This window comes from Pleurodeles waltl, chromosome 1_1 (genome assembly GCF_031143425.1).
Source record: "Pleurodeles waltl isolate 20211129_DDA chromosome 1_1, aPleWal1.hap1.20221129, whole genome shotgun sequence".
In the NCBI taxonomy this organism is placed as follows: Eukaryota; Metazoa; Chordata; class Amphibia; order Caudata; family Salamandridae; genus Pleurodeles; species Pleurodeles waltl.
The window spans coordinates 36,156,109-36,176,225 of record NC_090436.1 but is presented as its reverse complement, the minus strand read 5'-3'; the positions used below and the strand labels follow the sequence as shown (position 1 = coordinate 36,176,225).

The 20,117-nt window shown below is 44.3% G+C and overlaps 1 protein-coding gene across 11 annotated transcripts in view; it reads left to right on the top strand.

Moving 5' to 3' along the window:
• DCTN1 (dynactin subunit 1) overlaps nt 1-20,117 on the top strand; it is a 394,031-nt gene that overhangs the window by 291,393 nt on the left and 82,521 nt on the right. For all 11 annotated transcript variants that reach the window (XM_069207920.1, XM_069207653.1, XM_069207629.1 and 8 more), the window contains 4 exons: nt 5,439-5,630; nt 6,645-6,761; nt 13,617-13,769; nt 16,537-16,697. In XM_069207920.1, the coding sequence (XP_069064021.1) occupies nt 5,439-5,630; nt 6,645-6,761; nt 13,617-13,769; nt 16,537-16,697 (623 nt within the window). The remainder of the gene's footprint in view (nt 1-5,438; nt 5,631-6,644; nt 6,762-13,616; nt 13,770-16,536; nt 16,698-20,117) is intronic.

Below are 20,117 nucleotides of genomic sequence, written 5' to 3'. Positions count from 1 at the left end.
GCTCTGTGCTCTACCATGCATTGCTGCACCGCCATGTGGCCATACTTGTAGGGAAGTACCATCTTGCCTGGCATGTTACCCCCATATTTCACTGAATATATGTTGTTTTAGTGTATGTGTCCCTGGGACCCTGCCAGCCAGGGCCCCAGTGCTCATAAGTATGTGTCCTGTATGTGTTCCCTGTGTGATGACTAACTGTCTCACTGAGGCTCTGCTAACCAGAACCTCAGTGGTTATGCTCTCTCTGCTTTCCAAATTTGTCACTAACAGGCTAGTGACTAAATTTACCAATTCACATTGGCATACTGGTACACCCTTATAATTCCCTAGTATATAGTACTGAGGTACCCAGGGTATTGGGGTTCCAGGAGATCCATATGGGCTGCAGCATTTCTTTTGCCACCCATAGGGAGCTCAGACAATTCTTACACAGGCCTCCCAGTGCAGCCTGAGTGAAATAACGTCCACGTTATTTCACAGCCATTTACCACTGCACTTAAGTAACTTATAAGTCACCTATATGTCTAACCTTCACCTGGTGAAGGTTGGGTGCAAAGTTACTTAGTGTGTGGGCACCCTGGCACTAGCCAAGGTGCCCCCACATCATTCAGGGCAAATTCCCCGGACCTTGCGAGTGCGAGACACCATTACACGTGTGCACTATACATAGGTCACTACCTATGCATAGCGTCACAATGGTAACTCCGAACATGGCCATGTAACATCTCTAAGATCATGGAATTGTCACCCCAATGGCATTCTGGCATTGGGGAGACAATTCCATGATCCCCCGGGTCTCTAGCACAGAACCCGGGTACTGCCAAACCGCCTTTCCGGGGTCTCCACTGCAGCCCCTCAGACAGGTTTCTGCCCTCCTGGGGTCCAGGCAGCCCTGCCCCAGGAAGGCAGAACAAAGGATTTCCTCTGAGAGAGGGTGTAACACCCTCTCCCTTTGGAAATAGGTGTGAGGGCTGGGGAGGAGTAGCCTCTCCCAGCCTCTGGAAATGCTTTGATGGGCACAAATGGTGCCCATCTCTGCATAAGCCAGTCTACACCGGTTCAGGGATCCCCCAGCCCTGCTCTGGCGCGAAACTGGACAAAGGAAAGGGGAGTGACCACTCCCCTGACCTGCACCTCCCAGGTGCCCAGAGCTCCTCCAGTGTGTCCCAGACCTCTGCCATCTTGGAAACATAGGTGTCTGTGGCACACTGGACAACTCTGAGTGGCCAGTGCCAGCAGGTGACGTCAGAGGCTCCTTCTGATAGGCTCTTACCTCTCTTGTTAGCCAAACCTCCTTTTCTGGCTATTTAGGGTCTCTGCTTTGGGGAATTCTTTAGATAACGAATGCAAGAGCTCACCAGAGTTCCTCTGCATCTCCCTCTTCACCTTCTGCCAAAGGATCGACTGCTGACTGCTCAGGACGCCTGCAAAACCGCAACAAAGTAGCAAAGACGACTACTAGCAACGTTGTATTGCTCATCCTGCCGGCTTTCTCGACTGTTTCCAGGTGGTGCATGCTCTGGGCTTAGCCTGCCTCCTTCTTTCACCAGGAGCTCTGAAGAAATCTCCCGTGGGTCGACGGAATCTTCCCCCTGCAACCGCAGGCAACAAAAGACTGCATCACCGGTCCTCTGGGTCCCCTCTCAGCACGACGAGCGTGGTCCCTGGAACTCAGCAACTCTGTCCAAGTGACTCCCAAAGTCCAGTGACTCTTCAGTCCAAGTTTGGTGGAGGTAAGTCCTTGCCTTCCCACGCTAGACTGCATTGCTGGGTACCGCGTGATTTGCAGCTGCTCCGGCTCCTGTCACTCTTCCAGGATTTCCTTCGTGCACAGCCAAGCCTGGGTCCCCGACACTAACCTTCAGTGCACAACCTTCTGAGTTGTCCTCCGGCGTCGTGGGACTCCCTTTTGTGACTTCGGGTGGATTCCGGTTCACTTTTCTTCTAAGTGCCTGTTCAGGTACTTCTGCGGGTGCTGCCTGCTTCTGTGAGGGCTCCCTGACTTGCTGGGCGCCCCCTCTGTCTCCTCATCCAAGTGGCGACATCCTGGTCCATCCTGGGCCACAGCAGCATCCAAAAACCCTAACCGCGACCCTTGCAGCTAGCAAGGCTTGTTTGCGGTCTTTCTGCGTGGGAACACCTCTGCAAGCTTCTTCACGACGTGGGACATCCATCCTCCAAAGGGGAAGTTCCTAGTCCTCTACGTTCTTGCAAAACTCCAAGCTTCTTCCATCCGGTGGCAGCTTCCTTGCACCCTCAGGTGGCATTTCCTGGGCTCCTGCCTACTCTTGACGCTGTCGCGACTCTTGGACTTGGTCCTCTTGTCTTACAGGTACTCAGGTCCGGAAATCCACTGTTGTTGCATTGCTGGTGTTGGGTTTCCTTGCAGAATCCCCCTATCACGACTTCTGTGCTCTCTGGGGGTTGTAGGTGCACTTTACACCTACCTTACAGGGTCTTGGGGTGGGCTATTTTTCTAACCCTCACTGTTTTCTTATAGTCCCAGCGACCCTCTACAAGCTCACATAGGTTTGGGGTCCATTCGTGATTCGCATTCCACTTTTGGAGTATATGGTTTGTGTTGCCCCTATACCTATGTGCTCCTATTGCAATCTATTATAACTTTACACTGCTTGCATTACTTTTCTTGCTATTACCTGCATAATTTTGGTTTGTGTATATATATCTTGTGTATATTTCTCATCCTCATACTGAGGGTACTCACTGAGATACTTTGGCATATTGTCATAAAAATAAAGTACCTTTATTTTTAGTATATCTGTGTATTGTGTTTTCTTATGATATTGTGCATATGGCACCAGTGGTATAGTAGGAGCTTTACATATCTCCTAGTTCAGCCTAAGCTGCTTTGCCATAGCTACCTTCTATCAGCCTAAGCTGCTAGAAACACCTCTTCTACACTAATAAGGGATTCCTTGACCTGGCACAAGGTGTAAGTAGCTCTGGTACCCACTACAAGCCAGGTCAGCCTCCTATCCACTTCACCCCTCCTGTTGGACATTACACCAGAGGCGTATATTACCTTTTTTTCCTTTTCTTTTCAAAATGCCTCTTTCATGCATATGAGCATTAATGACCATGTTTGTTCCCTGTTATTTCCATGAATGCATATCATAGTTCCCCTTTACCTCTGTGCATTCGTACAAAACTATAGTACTTTACTTTCATCTTATAGGCTTTGAATCTGGTTTCCAAAAGGTCTCGAAATGCCCGCTTCTAAATTAAGTCCTCATGAGTTGTAGTTTAGAGCTTACATTGTTTGCTTATTGTTTGCAGTTCAGGAAGAGGAACACTCAGTCAGAGGTCTCATCTCTTTCTTAACCATTACCTTTCAATTTACTGGAAGAAATAGCAACTAACGATAACATGTCTCTGCTTTGCCTTCTCTACTTTTGCCGGATTGTATTATATCCTCTTCAGGAGCCATCTACTACCTTCTCCTGTTGACTGTTCTCTGGTGACTTAACTCAACACTGAGCAGTGAATTGCCACATGGCACTTCATACTCTGCAGTATATAATGCTTAATGCTAGTGTTAGCCTTTTTCTAACCTCTCAGACGGTGTCTATGAGACAGAAGAAGATTAGTAAAGTTTTTTTCTTCTCAAGGTCATACAGTTTTGGTCAAGTGAGGAAACTCTGATTAGAACTTTGTTCGGCTGGTTCAAAAGGCATCACATCTGCTCCTAATTCTGATGTTTTCAGCTTTACAGGGGTCTGGAAACCTTGTACAGAGGTAAAGTTCCTATGGATCCCCTTTAGGGAAACTGGAATCATACTCTTGTGACTATACTAACATTGCAGATATCCATAGAATTGGTTTACCACCCAAGCTTTCTCCACGTCTTCTTTCCAGGTTGGAGCTAGTTGTTTGGGTAGCTTAAAATTATGCCATGGAACAGCAGGTGGCTATTCCATTGTGTGCTTGGATTATTCCCCGACAGCCTCCTGGTAAGCGTCGGGTGTCAGTGTTACCATAGCAGTATTTCACCTCAGCAATTGACATTGAAACGTTGATTCATTACAAAAGACGTATCTTAGATCCTCAATGATGTTGAGTAACCTGATTTTAAAGAAGGTGTTGAAAGAGTTACAGAGGGAAAAAAACACAAAAAATGGTGAGCTCAGTGTTCTGGTTTCTGTCTGTAGGAGAGGTTAAAAAAAAAGAACTGCCGCATCTGCCGCATAGAGAACGTGATGAGATACAGAAGATTGTGAGTCCGTAATGCTGCAGCTCCAGTTTTTCTACTTTACATGGCTGCAGCCTAAATGCTCCTCTTCATTTCCTCTAAAAAGGTTTATGAAAAAGGCTTTTCTTTGTCAACTAGTTCCTGGGATTACTTGTATATGTTAATAGGTTTTTAAAGAAGATAATTGGAATTGGTCAATATAGTCTTTTTTTTAAATCATCTGCTAAATTGAGTTATATCAGGTAAGAAGACATCTTTTCAAAAGAAAAGCAAATATGAAATAATATTTTTGGGGAAAAGTGCTCTGGGATCCTGCAGTTGTGTAGAGGTCATTCAGCACATATGATTTCAATGGAAATTCCACTGAGAGGAATTGAGAATTAGAAGTAAACAGCCATGACTGACCACCATTACTAGTAGCAAAGGGGTCAGGTAAGCAATCGACAAAGGAGTTTCTAGCACTCCATTTAAAGTCAGCAATAGCAGTCCAATTAAGATGCAAGAGCACATAAAAAAGAATAAAAGTATCAGACAGCACTACTCAGTAAAACAAAGTACACACTGTCTAAAACACTACAAAATTAAAATTGCAAATTGGAGAATTGCCTACTGTCACAACGGAATGGCATGTTAGCAGTTGTTCACAGTGTAACATTTCTATAGCTTCACGATGCTTCTTGGTGAATGACATACTGTATATAAAACAATACAAAACAAAATAGGCTTGCCTGTGTTTTCTACATTTTTTGTTACATTCATGGTAATGAAACTAGTGCCTTCTTGTTGTCTTTCTGGCACCAAGAGCCATAGTTCCTGGCACTGGGTGGAATTCAATAGAACACATTTTAGTTCCGCACACATGAAAACAATTATTATTGAAAGTGATCTAATTTCAAGCAGTCAGATATTAATATTTGTGTGCTTTGTAGTGCAGAGGATGTTTTATGACTTTCTGGAGGCTTCCATATTTGTGCTGTGCATGAAAAAGAGAACTAAATTCCCTCCATGTAAACTTTTTAATTCTTATGCCATGCACCATGACTTTCACTGGCTACCGGCCAAGTTTTATGAGTTTTAAAAGGTATAAATGGATTGATGTATCCTCAAACATTTCTATCACTCACCTAATATTTAATCTGTAAACGTCCGGGATCACCTGTACGTTTTGTTTGATAGACATGTTATAGGCTGCATTTAAACATAGTCCAATCTGTACTCTGGTTGGTAGGAAGCGATTAACGAGATGAACGATGAACTTCAGGAGAATGCACGCGAGACAGAGCTGGAGCTGCGGGAACAGTTGGACATGGCGAGTGCCAGAGTACGAGAAGCAGAGAAACGTGTGGAAGCCGCGCAAGAGACTGTGGCAGACTATCAGCATACAATAAAGAAATATCGAGACCTGACTGCACATCTTCAGGTAAACATGCATGGCCTGGACGTTTGAACCTTACGATTGACTTGTCTTTTTCCAAGTCCGTTATAGAGGTCTGATTTGCCCTTTTTTGGAAACACATTGCTTTTTAGTCATTATATGTTGCAAAGTATATTTAGAGACCTTAAGCCCAGATGTGATGTGTAATCAGACACATCACTAGTTGCATTTGCAAAGTGTGCATCATATATGTTTAACACAATCGTACCAGCATTTAAAGATCAGTATAGCGTACACACGGAACAATCTGGTGTCACATCTCTTGATTTGAAAAAAGGACATGACAAACAACACAGACACTACAGGGTGTTTATTTGACAACCGACAGATTACACGGCTCACATAATTGATCAGTGTCCTTGGATAGATCGATCGCAATGTAATCCTTGTAATCCAGTGTCTGAAGATCTGAGATCAGCGTATACTAGGTGTCTGCATCCTTTTCAATTTTATTTGTTTTTCTCAAATAAGAAATTCAGTTTCTGAAGTTATTTATATGACGAAAAACAGTCTACAAATGCAAGGAAGGGAATTTGGGTGAGTGAAGCTTAGTTTAACGTCCTGGATTGAGTTGTTTAATTGAAATGCACATTAGGTTTGCGACTTTAACTAGTTCAAGAGAAGATATATAAGAGGGGGCAGTTTTCGCCACAGTCTCTATTTCATTGCGGTGTCCTTATTTGTCTATATACGGTTCTGCGCAGAACCAACACTGAATATGGTGTCTTCCCCTGCCCTTAGTTTGTGGTATGTAACCTTTATTTGAATGCACAATTGTCACACATCAACTAATATATGCTTTACCTGCAGATTAAGAAACTATTAATGTTATGTGGCAGTAACCTTTCACAGGAAGGGCGCTAAGTTGTCCAGAGTGCAATACAAATTACCTTAAACCCTTATGTAAATGTACTAACACATTTGCAGGTTATGCTGGTAGGTTACTGAGCGCGCCATCAAGTTCTTTTCTAACTTCTGATAACTACATTTGGTTTACAGGACGTGAACCGAGAGCTAATGAGTCAACAGGAAGCGTCAGTGGAGAAAGAACAGCAGCCACCACCTGAGTTATTTGATTTCAAGATCAAGTTTGCGGAGACTAAGGCCCATGCTAAGGTATATTCATTTTTATTTTGTCCCATAATGCACCTTGGTTGTGAAATGTAGCTTTAAAATAATCTCATCTTTCCTGAGATATTTGCTTTCTTAATTGAAGAGTTCCAGAGACTGTGTTGCATCCAGTTTCTCTTTGTCTTCATCTTGAACTAGTACAGTGTTTAGTGTATCTCCACTATCTGTCCTTTGGCTGTGTGATATTTATCACATCTTGTGTTTTCTCTCCACTGCTATATCACGTTGGCATTTTTCATCTTTACATGAATTTTCAATTGACATGTGGACTAAACTGCCTGAAGCCAAGCCAGTCTTGGTCATGGGAAACTCAGTCACTTGTGTCCTTGACCTAAAAATGCCCAAACATTATGTTCTAAATCATTTTAAACGAAACAAGTTTTCAACCAGCAGTTATCTCATCCCGTCTCCTAATGGCTGGATGTCTTAGTAGTTTTTAAGATCCTTGAGTAGGTTATTGCTTGTACATTTTCACCACTTCATACTGCACAACATCTACTAATGCTGATTCGGACCTGAACACAGAATAATAACTGCCCTGGGTCATGCTTTCTAAAGTCTCCCACTGTGCTTGATATCAGCAAATAAACTTCATTCTGTGCAGTATCCTACTCAATCTCTTCACACAAGCAGTGGGATCAGCAACACCTCCATCACATGATCCATATCCTTTGTTCCCAACATACAGCAACTTTCATGCTGAAGTTGGTTGAGTCATCAGGTCCTGCAGTGGGTGCACATCAAGGCTCTATATTGTCCCTTTTTAAATGTGGCCCCTTGGGGTTGTTACTGAAACCTGAACTCTTTTGACAGCATCCATATTTTTCTGTGTTTTGATGACCTAAGATCTCTCATAGGGTATCTCTGATAGTCAAAAGCAACATGGGCTGATATTATGTGAGGGCAAAATAATGACTGTGCCTTTAAGGCTGCAGAGACCACCAGTGTCCCATCATGTTCAGCAGCTGACAGTTGCTTCTGTTCTTTTTTCCGATACCTTGTGACATGATCCTGTAGCGCTGAACTCTGCCTTTTTAGCCTTTTAGGCTTTTTTTCTTCAAAATTAACTTGTGAATTTTTTCATTTGTTTGACAAGAGTTCGTCATGTGGGAGAAAAAAAAGCAAAAACAGATCCCCACGATGTCTGTATCCTGTGTCTCTCATCAAGTCATCACCCAGATCAGTGTCCCTCACTGCAAGAATTTTTCACGTGCTTGAGATAGAGGGAGAAGATTTTCCTCCATGGTAAGGAAGAGCTGCAAAGACGATCTCATGATGGGTCCTCAGAGTGAGGAGAGGGTCATTCCTCTACCAGGGCTCTTTCATCAGCCTCTGAGGGATGTGGAAGGTCCACAAAAAGAATGCCATGGAAGAAACACCACCATTCCCCAGTCGACGTCAAGGAACACAACGTAGAGACTGGGTACGGCACCAACTTACTCGCTGTCGAGGACCAGATCACCGTAGAAGAAACAGCGTAATTCGACATCGAGACATGGTAGGACCTACATGCCGTTGATGCAGACTGTGAGTTTGACATCGAGAAGTATATCTACGTCGTGGCAGCCGGACCCGTCAACACCAGGCAGCCTTACAACACCGAGGAGGTCGACGTGGGGGCGTTGGAGATACTGTTCACCACCGAGTCAATGTCAAGGTTCCTCTCGACGTCGAGGAGAAAAAGGAGTCGTATATACTCTTCATCTGATTCAGAGTAATCAAAGCTTTACTCCCTGGCCTCGCCAGTAGTGCTGCCGGATTTGCCTACTCCTCAAGAACAACCTCCAACACCTCTGCCTCAACCACCTCTGGTGACTCCCGCTCAGCCTGCTCCTGCACCTGTGACTCCGGCACAACCCAGATCAAGCTTCATGTCTCCCCATAGGTCACGCCAACATAGACATCGCTCCTTGCACTCTTTTTTCGAAATCTCGACACCAAAGTCATCGTTCTCGTACAAGGACAACCTCAAGGCATTGATCCAGATATTCTACGTCCTGATCTTCATCAACAGGTCACTACTCACCGACTCTCACTGACTTACCAACTCCTCGCGTCTCTCCAGTGGACAACATATCCACTTTTCAGGACGTATTAGTGAAGGGAGCAGTGAAACTAAATATACAAATGTCAGTTTCCACACCTTCATATTTGAGACGCTCCACCAAAGAGCAGCGTCAAGACCACTGCTTTCACTAGTGCCAGGCAGCTGGAACCTGCAATGGAGCTCATCGTCACACCAGCAACTACTAAGCCAGCTCCTTCAAGGCTAAAAAAGAAATATAAGCCTCCAGAACAAGAACCTCTGTTCCTAAGAGCAGACCCACCTCCTTACTCATTAGGTATCCTGTCTGCAAAGAAATTTAGTGCCACGGCTCCTGCTTCGTCTGTCCCTCCTGATAAGGAGAGCAGGAAATTGGATTTGGTTGGAGGCAAGATGTGTTAACACAGCGCAACGACCATGAAAGCCGCTAGTCCTACGGCTCTCTTTGGTAGGTGCGATAGAGCACTTTGGGCCTCTGTTCAACAATTTGTAGATGACCTCCCCAGGATAGGAGAGGGGACTTTCTAGAAATAGTCAACAAAGGTCTCATGGTGTCCAACCAGATAAACGCTACAGTATTAGATTCCTCTTTGTTGGCAGCTCATGAATACTGTCATTGGATTGCCTTGAGATGTCACTCTTGCCTGAGACTCATTTCAAAATCTGAATCCCAACAACAGATCTTACACCTTTCGTTCTCAGGTTCAACCTTATTCGGCAGCCACACGGATGATGAAATAGCTCCCATGAAGTCAGAAATGGAAACACTAAAAGCTTTCAGTCTCTAAAGACCGAAAGCCTAATGACGAACGTTCAGGCCTTACCAAAGCTGTTTTTCTCTGAGGGTTCAAACTCCTCATTGGTACCAGGGTTGCCACCAAACACAGCAGCAGCGTCCATATCAACAACAATAACAACCACCACAAAGGCAGTCTATAAGTCGACTTTCCCAGCAAACCACCCAGCAGAGAGAGACAACAGCGGCAAAACAGTGAACTTCCCCTTCCTCCTCTTCCGTTACCCACTCCGGTAGGGGGAAGCATCTCACGCTATCTGACGAGTGGAAAAGGATCACTAACGGTTCCTGGGTGCTCAATATTGTTCAGAATGCTATTCTCCGATTTACCAGCCCTCTTCCCTCCATACTACCGAAGCCATCCAGCCATCATTTGTCCATGCTTCAGAAAGAAGTCAGCGTCTTATTTTAAAATAATGCAGTGGAGATCGTGCCCCACAAACAACGAGGCACAGGGATCTACTCCAGATATTTCCTGGTGAAGATAAAAGGCAAGAACGAGTTTTGGCCCATTTTGGACTTGAAGGTAGCCAACAAATGGATTTGGAGGGAAATGTTTCGGATGTTGGCATTACATCAAATTTACCTTTAACTGTGTCCGGGAGATTGGCTTTGCTTGATAGAGCTCTAAGACACGTATTTTCATATCTCCATCGCAAAGAAACACTGCAAGTTCCTGAGGTTTGTAGTGGATCAGGATCACTACCAGTACCAGTCCTTCCATTTGGCCTCAAATCAGATCCCAGAACATTCTCCAAATGCATGGGGGTGGTGTCTGCGCATCTCAGGAGGCACCGAATTTTCATCTGTCCCTATCTGGACGATTGGCTGATCAAAGCTTTGACCTCACAAGAAGCCCAACATCAGTACAACTGGACTTGCAAAGTACTTCAGCGGCTGGGTCTACATATCAACCACAGTAAGTCAATCCCCAAACCAGTGCAGACTCTGCAATACTTAGGAGCCACTCTCGACACCATTGAGGCAAACGTGTCTCCTTCGGAAGAAAAACTTGCATTGATCTGTCGAAAATGTCAGACTCTGATGAAAGCCACTTATCCCACGGTGAGATCAGTTTTCCTCTCCTCAGCTCCATGGCTTCATGTATCTTCCTCACTCCGAATGCTCGCCTTCACATGTGGCCTCTTCGGCCTCTTCAGGAATGTCTTGAGGATCAATGGAATCAAGCGGCAGGATGCTGGGAGGACAAGATCTCTTTCCCCCCCACACGTGGAGCAATCTCTGATTTGGTGGAACTCTGCAACCTATCTTCTTTAAGGAGTACCTTTCTGTCAGCAGCCACCTTCCCAAACCATAGTAACGGATGCATCACTACTGGGATTGGGAGCACACATGGACCTTCTCCAAATAAAAGGCAAATGGTCTCTGAGGGAAATGTCATACTATATCAACCTCCTCGAGCTCAGAGCAGTCCACTTAGCGCTCATAGCATTTCCCCATCCTTCAGGGCACAGTCCCTGTTTGTTCGGAAGGACAAAACAACCACCACGTATTACTTCAACAAGCAGCATGGGACGAGGTCCAGACCTTTGTCCCATGAAGCCCAATCAATTTGGAAATGGCTCATAGCCAGAAATCAGCAGATTACAGCAATACACCTCCCAGGTGTGTAAAATGTACAGGCAGATGCCCTATGCGGGGACTTACAAAAAAAACACAAATGGGTCCACCTTGACGTCGTAGTCAACAATATCTTCAAACTATGAGGCTCTTCAAACACAGATTGGTTCGCCTCAAAAAGAAAAAAAAAATGCAAAGTCTTCGCCTCCAGGAACTTCCAACCAGAACTCTGGGGAATACCCTATAGATGGTCAGACAAATTTCTCTATGCCTCACTCAGGAATTTATTTGCCTAATCTGATTTTCTCTCCTCTGTTCTTCCCACTGCGTTATTGGGGATGGGCTTGCTATTCTATTCAAATGCTTATGACTATCAACAGAGATCCACTACGAGAGAAGGAATAGTTTCTTATCTGTAACTCCAGTTCTCTAGTAGAGGAATTTCCGTTGAAGTCGTAAGCAACCCTCGCTCCTGGACAGAATATAGAATAGTATTAGACAGACCTATCTGTAGTTCTTATTGTCAAAAAGACCTGAAGCAACTGCCAGCTGCTGAGCACGATGGGATACTGGTGGTCTCTGCAGCCTTATTGGCACAGTCATTATTTTCCACTCACATAATGGCAGCCTATGTTGCTTATGACTTCAATGGAGATTCCCCTACGAGAGAACTGGAGTTAAAGGTAAGAAACTATTCACATTCTTTCTTGGAAGTGATTGCTGTACTAACTCTAATGAATTGGGATGAGCGAGGAGCCAAGTAAACAGCCCAAAGGAATATGTCAAAATAATTACTAAAGAAGATGGCCTCCACTCCTTCGCCATGACATTCCCTGTTGGCCACATTACCATTATTTTGACCAGGGGCCAGATGTACAAAGCATTTTTCTAGTCGCAAGCGGGTTGATTCGTAGAATTGGCCCGTTTGCGACTAGAAAAAAATGCTTTTTGAGATGTGCAAAGCCCAAACTGTGAATCGCAATCTGGGTTTTGCAATTCGCTATTAGGAAGGTGCGTGTCCAGGGCGTCCCTTCCTAATACCGAATCTAAATGGTCTGTATGATTGTTTTGTGACCGTGAATGCGGTCACAAAACAATCACAATTAGCACCAATTTCAAATTGGTGCTAACCCATTCACAAAGAGGAAAACGTTTTTTTTTAAGAGCAGGCAGGGGTCCCAAGGACCGCTGCCTACTCTTAAAAAAAATGAAACTGAAATGTTTCATTTTTTTCTTTTTAAACGCAGCCTGTTTAAGGATTGCTTTATTTAAAAGCAATCACAAGACATAGTGGTCTGCTGACACCAGCAGACCACCATCCCCGTGATTCTTGCGATTCCTGGTGGGTTGCAAATTGCGACCTACCTCATTATTATTAATGAGGCAGGTCTATTTGCCACCCACCGGGAATCGCAAGAGAAACTCAATGGAGTTTATTAAATTTGGAATTGCGATCCCCTAATTGCGTTTCGCATGGAATTGCAATTAGGGAACCGCAATTCCAAATATTCGTGCATGTGCCGCCAAGTGCAGTGGAAGTCTGAGCTCGTACTCCTTCTGTATTAGTTAAAATGAGCTCTTCCATAAGGAGACATAGTTCCACAGCGCCCTGTCGCAAGTTTATGCAATTAAATGCTTTCACATTTTCTTCATTGAGAGTTCTGGATGCTCATACATCAATGATTTATTGATGCGTTTGTTGAAGCTCGCCATTGAAAAATTCAACATTCCTCAAATTAGATGATCATTTTAGAGCAGTTCAAGCACATGATAGATTTAACTCGAATTTCTTAGTCGTCACCCATCTATTAATAGATTACAAACATATTATTTTAAAGACCCTGATGCATATCAGAATTTGTTAGGAGGAGGTTATTCGCTAGGAAAACAAAAACAAACATTATATAAACTGCCTAATAGGCTAAATAATACGTACAACTAATAGGCCATCATGATGTTCAAAGCATGATTTAGCACAGTAACTAATCCTCACCTACTGTTCAAAATTAACAGTCCTTGTGACCACTTATTGTAGTAACCGGGCCATGCCGGTGTCCTTATACGGTGACCATCAAGAAAGCTGATAACTTCTTGATACTTTACCCATACCTAATCCCGGTTTTTAATTTCTCTCCCACGCCCACGGCTTATTTGAAAACCTTTGCTTTTATTTGTTAAATTTTGAATCCTTTAGACATCTGTGCAGAAATCTTTATATGCTCTTCCTGACGACATCTGCAAACAAAATGTGTCTAAAGTATGTTGAAAAACTGTTGATGATTTTTCAGAATGTTGTACAAATTTTAAAACTGGAAGTTGAGCATGCGGAAACTGATGGATCTGTCTTGTTAATTAAACTTTTTATACATGCACTCAGTTTATAAATTGCACTCAGCATGACACGTTTTATGTCTCTCAGGCCATCGAGATGGAGCTGCGTAAAATGGAAGTTCTTCAGGCTAACAGGCATGTCTCCCTGCTTACCTCGTTCATGCCGGACAGTTTCCTCCGTCATGGGGGAGACCATGACTGTGTTCTGGTGCTCCTGCTTATTCCACGACTAATATGCAAGGTGAGTTTATATTGAGCACAGAAATTAAATTAAAACTAAGAGTGCTTATAAACATAAAGCTATAGAAGCCTTTTCCGTCTCTCTGGCTCTTGCTTGGAAATGGTGAAGCCTAGCCAGCACTCCCTGGAAGAATTTCATGACCCGTTTCTAGCGTATTACCTGAACTTTCTTAATATCCTTCTAGCTATTGCAACAAAATTCATGACATTGGTTTCCACGTAGGCGTTTGTGATAAATGGGAAACTTACTGTTCATATTGTGTTGCTGTAGATACAGATGATTTGGATACTCCTTAAATCCAGGGTTGGGCGTAGTCGTTTGCAAGTTGTTCTTCTTCAAAGAAGTTTTAAGTTACCTACTACCGCCTGGCTCCTTCCCTAGCCCACAATGTACCAGTACCGAAGACTCCACCTCAGATTGATTGATTTCTGCCATCTGATTGGGATCTTCCTGTGGCAGCTCTGGAATTCTACAATATCTTTTTTGAGATATTCAGGGCTAGATGTCAAGGACTCGACCAGAACGATGGAACAACTCAGTTTCGTGTGATGTCTACGTGTCTTTCTCAATCAGGTCATATTGAGACCTTCTCTGAGAGAGGATTCAAAACAGACCTAAATGCCAATACCTGATTTGTGCGTGGCCCCCCTTTCCATTTGCGGTCTGTGAGGTAGCAGATATCAGGCAACAAAAGAATTTCATCCCTATAGCTAAAGAAAAAATCTTAGCTTGGCCACCCTCTCACACACCAGCACCTCCTCAGTCCAAAATTTACTCTTCCCACTTCGACCATATTGACTCCGATCAAGGGGACCCTTATGAGCCTTTTGGGCCCATCATGACCCTGTCACTCCCAGGTGTGGGGATAGCACTTGGGAGGAGTATTATTATTTAGGTGTGGGAATAGCACTTGGGAGGAGTGTTATGTTTAGCCTAGTTGTCTAGTTGTGACCCCTCCCCCCAAACCCACCACCCACCTGCAGCCATAGCCTGTGAAGGCCTCTGCTGCACGTGACACTGCTGTCTGCGAAGCACTCATGTAGAAGGCGCTGCAGTACAACAAGTTTAACCGAGAGGTGCTTGAGGAGTGATATGATTTTACTTGTCGAGATGAAGACAAGAGATCTCTCTGATACCTGTCCTGCTGAAAATTATGATGAAGTGCAGCACAGACAATTTCAACAACCCAGTTATTGTCACCCTGGCTCTCGTGGATCTGAAAAAGAAAAAATAGATACCAGAGGGCCAGGTTTAAATCGGGGGCCCGATCCACCCGGAGTCTCAGGTGGTACATGCTGCCAGAAAGAGAGCCTTAGCTCAGATGATGCTGCTCCTGATAAAGAGAGCAAGAAAGTTGATTCCGCTGGGAAAGAGGATTGTCATTTTGACTGAACTGCTCTCTAAATATGAACTTTCTGCTTTCTCTGAGCCAAACTTTTTTTTTTTTTTTTTTAATGCAGTGAGGATGCTAGTAGTGGTGTAGGTGTCTTCATCTTCTGTTCCTTGTTACCCACACCTCCATTGTGTTAGGTGACTGTGCAGCTACCTTTTCATCACCCCATTATGTTTCCGGCCTAGTCTAGACTGGGCTTTGCAGTGGTGCACTGCTGAAACATTTCAAAACCTGCACGTCTGATGTATGAATGGTTCTGGTTGCACCAGCATTGCTGGGAACTTGTGATCTCTGCACATTGCTGTGCATTTCGGGGCACATTTCTTTTAGTGTTGATGCAGCTCCTAGATCTTTCTTGGGTGGTTACAGTGCTGCGGGAATTGCTTGAAATGCTGGTGACCCTGTATGATTATTTGTATTTCTTTAATTCTGTATTCCATGTAGGAGTGACCCTCTCGCTTAGTTCTGATGACCAAATGCAAGTAGTAGTAATATTAATGAAAGTCAGGCTATCCTGCACATGTTTAAGTGTGTTGTTAACTTTGAAAATTGCACCATTGCACATATTGCTTACTGTTAACCCAATGATGAACATAGAAACCAACATGTTTCATCTTCTTAGGCTTGTGTAGTGTGGCATCATGACATTCCCTTTCAAGTGTCACAAAGCTTTATTGTAGTTAGACTGAGACAGCAGGATGGAGTAGCTAAAGACAAATCGAGAGGAAATACATAGTAAGGTGCAAGCATCAGCGGGCACACATTGAAGGGAGTGAAAAGTGTTTTGGTGTGACTGACTTCATTGATCAGACCTTTGAAGTACTTTGTCCAATTGTGATTTCACATGTCCATTTGAGAGATAATAAATTGTTGCAGATCGGAGTTATGTGCTGTGTGAAAATGAAACTCCATCACCTAACGTGATGGTGGAAATGAGTGAGTGAGCTAGGGGACTCATTAGAACTTACAGAATTTCAGGATGTTAGCAGATTACAAATGTCCTTTACTATGTGAAGCAAGAAAGATTTTAGATTGTTGTTGAAGGTGCAAGATTTATTTGTTTGTAAAAAGTCTAGCAAATGCCTAGAGCTACCTGTTAGTGTTGCCGGTGATATTAAAATGGTGGTTTAGTAACCTGCCACTGAGGCAAAACCAGACAGCCCAGTTGTGAACCATGAATAAAAGATGCCTTTATGCCTTCATTTGTAGCGAATTATTGATTTCGTTCTGTTTGAATAATATTCTCCACAATGATTATCAACTATCTTAGTAGCTTTTGAGAAACCTGTTATGAAGCCTTCATGTACCACCTGCTGAACAGTGTGCTCAGACCTCAGTATATGTGTATAATTCCTTTGTTTTCATTTGTCACAGGCTGAACTGATCAGCCAGCAAGCCCAGGAGAAGTTTGATCTCAACGAGACCTGTGCAGAACGAACCGGCCTGCGAGGAGCAGTGGGAGAGCAGATGAGTTTTGCTGCTGGGCTAGTGTACTCGCTTAGCCTCCTTCAAGCTACACTCCACAAATACGAACAGTAAGTGTTTCACATGCCATGCGTGTGATCTCTCAGATGTGACTCAATCTGAAGTACAAAGGACTGTTGAGTTCTTCGTGTGTGTGTGTGTGTGTATATATATGTTGTTTTCACTTAAAAACACACAACTGAACTGAAAATATGAAACCATAGAAAAAACTCCCTGAAGGATGGTTTTGCAGCATGAATCTTTTCTGGATGTGGTTGGGTTCCGAATGTTATCTTTTTAGACTTTTTTCTTTTTGTTCTTTTTTTCCCTCATTTGTCCATTGCATGGAACCATTTAGCTGTATGTCCCACCTTGATGACATCAGAAGAAGGCCCCGAATCCCCTTTGTGTGCGTAGTCACCATCTTTACATTCTTTTTTTTAACCCATTGGGTCTGGAGTAATGGATGAGCTCACAAGCAGAAAGAATAATTTTTCATTGAGGAAAGTACAGAAAAAACTCAGTACTAAGGATAAACTTAGGATAAAACATTCAATAACCGAAGGACATCATGGCGAAATGCAGAAAAATACAAGAGTTCTCTGCGGTGACTGCATGGATCAGAGAATGTAAATAGGGAATGGATCACACCCCTTTCTGCTTCTTCCCAAAGTGGCATCACAGATACTCCCAGAGGGACAGTCACGAGGTTTGCAACCTCTAACTGCAGAGAAACTTGATCAGAGGACTCTGGACGTCATTGCACACACACAAGCTCGATCCCAGAGAGAAACTGTTGAGCGACAAAGAAAACCCAGAGGGATCAGTACTGCGCAGGTGAACCTTCCAACTTCAAGGACGCAGTCACCGCCTAAAAGAGCTACCTATGTCAGATACAAGTGGCAGGTAATAATACCATGTTCTGGTGCAGATCGAAACACTCTAAAACCACCCTAGTGCCGAATGGTTCAGCAGTCGCAGAAAAAAGGAAGCAGAACGAACCGCACCTATCCAAAGACTACGCCACCACTGGCTGCAAACACTCAAGTCAGGCCTCAGCAGCGAAAGGCGATCAAGGATGCAAGAGGGATAAGAAGCTCTGACAGTTGGTAACTTCGATAACAAAGAGGAGGCTATTGATGTCGAACAGAAAATTATCAACATCGAAAGGAAAAGAGCCTTGAGACAGAAATGGATGCTCTGCATTGATGATAGCTGAAGTTTGATGACTACAGGATTCATACTCTACCTTCTTAAGAAAAGATCCTGTCAAAGACAGAGCCAGAGGTAGGTCAGGCAGAGATGAAACCTCAAATAACCGCAAAAACTGTCAGAGGAAACACTCATGCCCTCAGAAAGTAAAAATCGATATCTTCCAATGCTACTGAGCATTCCTGACCAAGAGAAAGGCATTTAGGGAGGCAGCGAAAGAAGGATAGGCAGTGCTCCCAAGACCCAGCCTACATCACGGGTGCAATCAAGACAGATTCCATCTTTGTTGCTACAGCCTGGAAAAGTGCAAACACCAACAATCAGGTGACCCCCACCTAACAGGGAAAGCTGTTGGTTGGAGATGGTATGGAGTGCTGTGCAACAGTGTAATGGTGCATAGCCAGTGCGTGTCTCAATAGATATGGATACCAATAATGGGATGAAATAGAAAATCTGAAGAAACATCTGCCTGATCAGTGCAAAAAAAAAAGCCAAAAACATAATTCTAGTGGAAAAACCCATTGCATACACCTGTTTAAAATCATCATTGACGCAGCAGACACTGCCAGTAGGTGGGTATGCACAGGTGCTACCGTGACAGGGCATGGCTGGCTGCGGGTGTCTGGTTTCAAGACTGGGGTACAGGAAGCTGTCATAAACATGCCCAAGACACTTTGTGCTGCTAGAGATTCCTAACTGTAGATTCCTCACCTTCCGAATATTCCTCAGGCATCAGACTGGACCTGGAAAACCATGTCAGCAATACCTCTGCACTTTGGTAGGTGGCATCGTGCAGCTCTGCTCCAGTTGGGTTCCACTTCAGAAGTGATGCACAGAACTGCTTGTATGCGCCACTTGCACAATAGCATCAGTCCCTTTCTTTTCACACCACTGGGTGCAGATCCTGAGCTACCACTTGTCTCTTCATGAGATCTTTATCTCCTACACATTGTTTGTAAATCCAGTGTGAAAGCATAAAGTGACTTCCTAAAGACTAGAGGGTGTAAACCTTGTATGAACTGTTGCAAGCAAATGTCTGTGACAGGCCCCATCAGGTTTGCCTGTGGTGCCTGGAGTCGGAGCACTACTCGAGGGCCTGCAGTGCTCCGGACTTGATGAATCCTAAGACCATCTGGGTATGTCGCTAATTACCGACAGGCTCCATGTTGTGACCGTTCGAATGGATCTCTTAATCCGCTCCTGAAGTCATTCCCATGGCCGGTCATCATTGCGGTCAAAGTCTTTGGGTAAGTTGAAGAAAAAATATAAAACTTTTAAGCAGGAGGCATCCCCTTTGGCCACTCTCTAGAGAAGGCCCAAGGGTGTCATTGTGCCTTTTGGGTTTCCTTCCAAAGCCATTTCCCCTCGGAGCCGATTTTGACCCTTGTCCCGAAACAATTGGAGTTTTCAGGGCTCTCAACAATGCTGCAACTAATCAAATAACTCCGTGAAGCCATGCAGACTCTCTTTGGCACATTACCAGCTCCCTCTGCCATGCCTTTGAACCCCAAGGAACTGCAGAGCCTCCACCTGGGACTGGTTTACAAGTCCACTTTCATTGCAGGCTGGACCCTCCAGGCCCACTACGAATTCTGCACCAGCTTTGTCACGGACTCTGATCCCACTGCCACGGTCTATGGCAAACCATGCAGCATCGACGCTGGGCAATGAAGTGCATCCTATTACGCTTTCCGACTCTGATACTGCTTTGGACAACGCATCAGATTCTGATACTGTGCCCTTGCTTCAAGCAAGGCTCAAACTCTACGTATCTAACTTGGAATGGATTTAGACAGTGGTACTGATGACAATTGGTATGAGGACCTTCAGGATGCCAGTGGACTGGACAGTTTGCCAGACACTGAGGTAGTTTCACCTCTGGGCCCTGCCACAGAAAAAAGTGCTTCTTTGCAATGGTCATGTGAAGGGTAGCCAAGATTCTCAACCTCCATTTGCTAACTTTGAAGGTGGAGACTAATGTCTTTACGAAGTGGCTTCAGCCTGTGCAAACAAGTACTGAGCCCCTGCTTTTGTATGGGGAAGCCCTCACACACAGCCTTCTCTGGTCTTGGACATAACCCCGTTCCAGATCTCCAGTGAATAGACACATACCACAAATCTATTGTGTAGCCCTGGGTGATCTGAACTTTTTGAATCAGCACCTCAGGCCTGAGTGGGTAGTCGTGCAGGCCTCAAATAGCAAAGTCAACCCTAATGCTTTCCCTACCACTCCAGAGGACAGGGAGTCAAAGCGTATCGCAACCTTTAGGCAGCACATT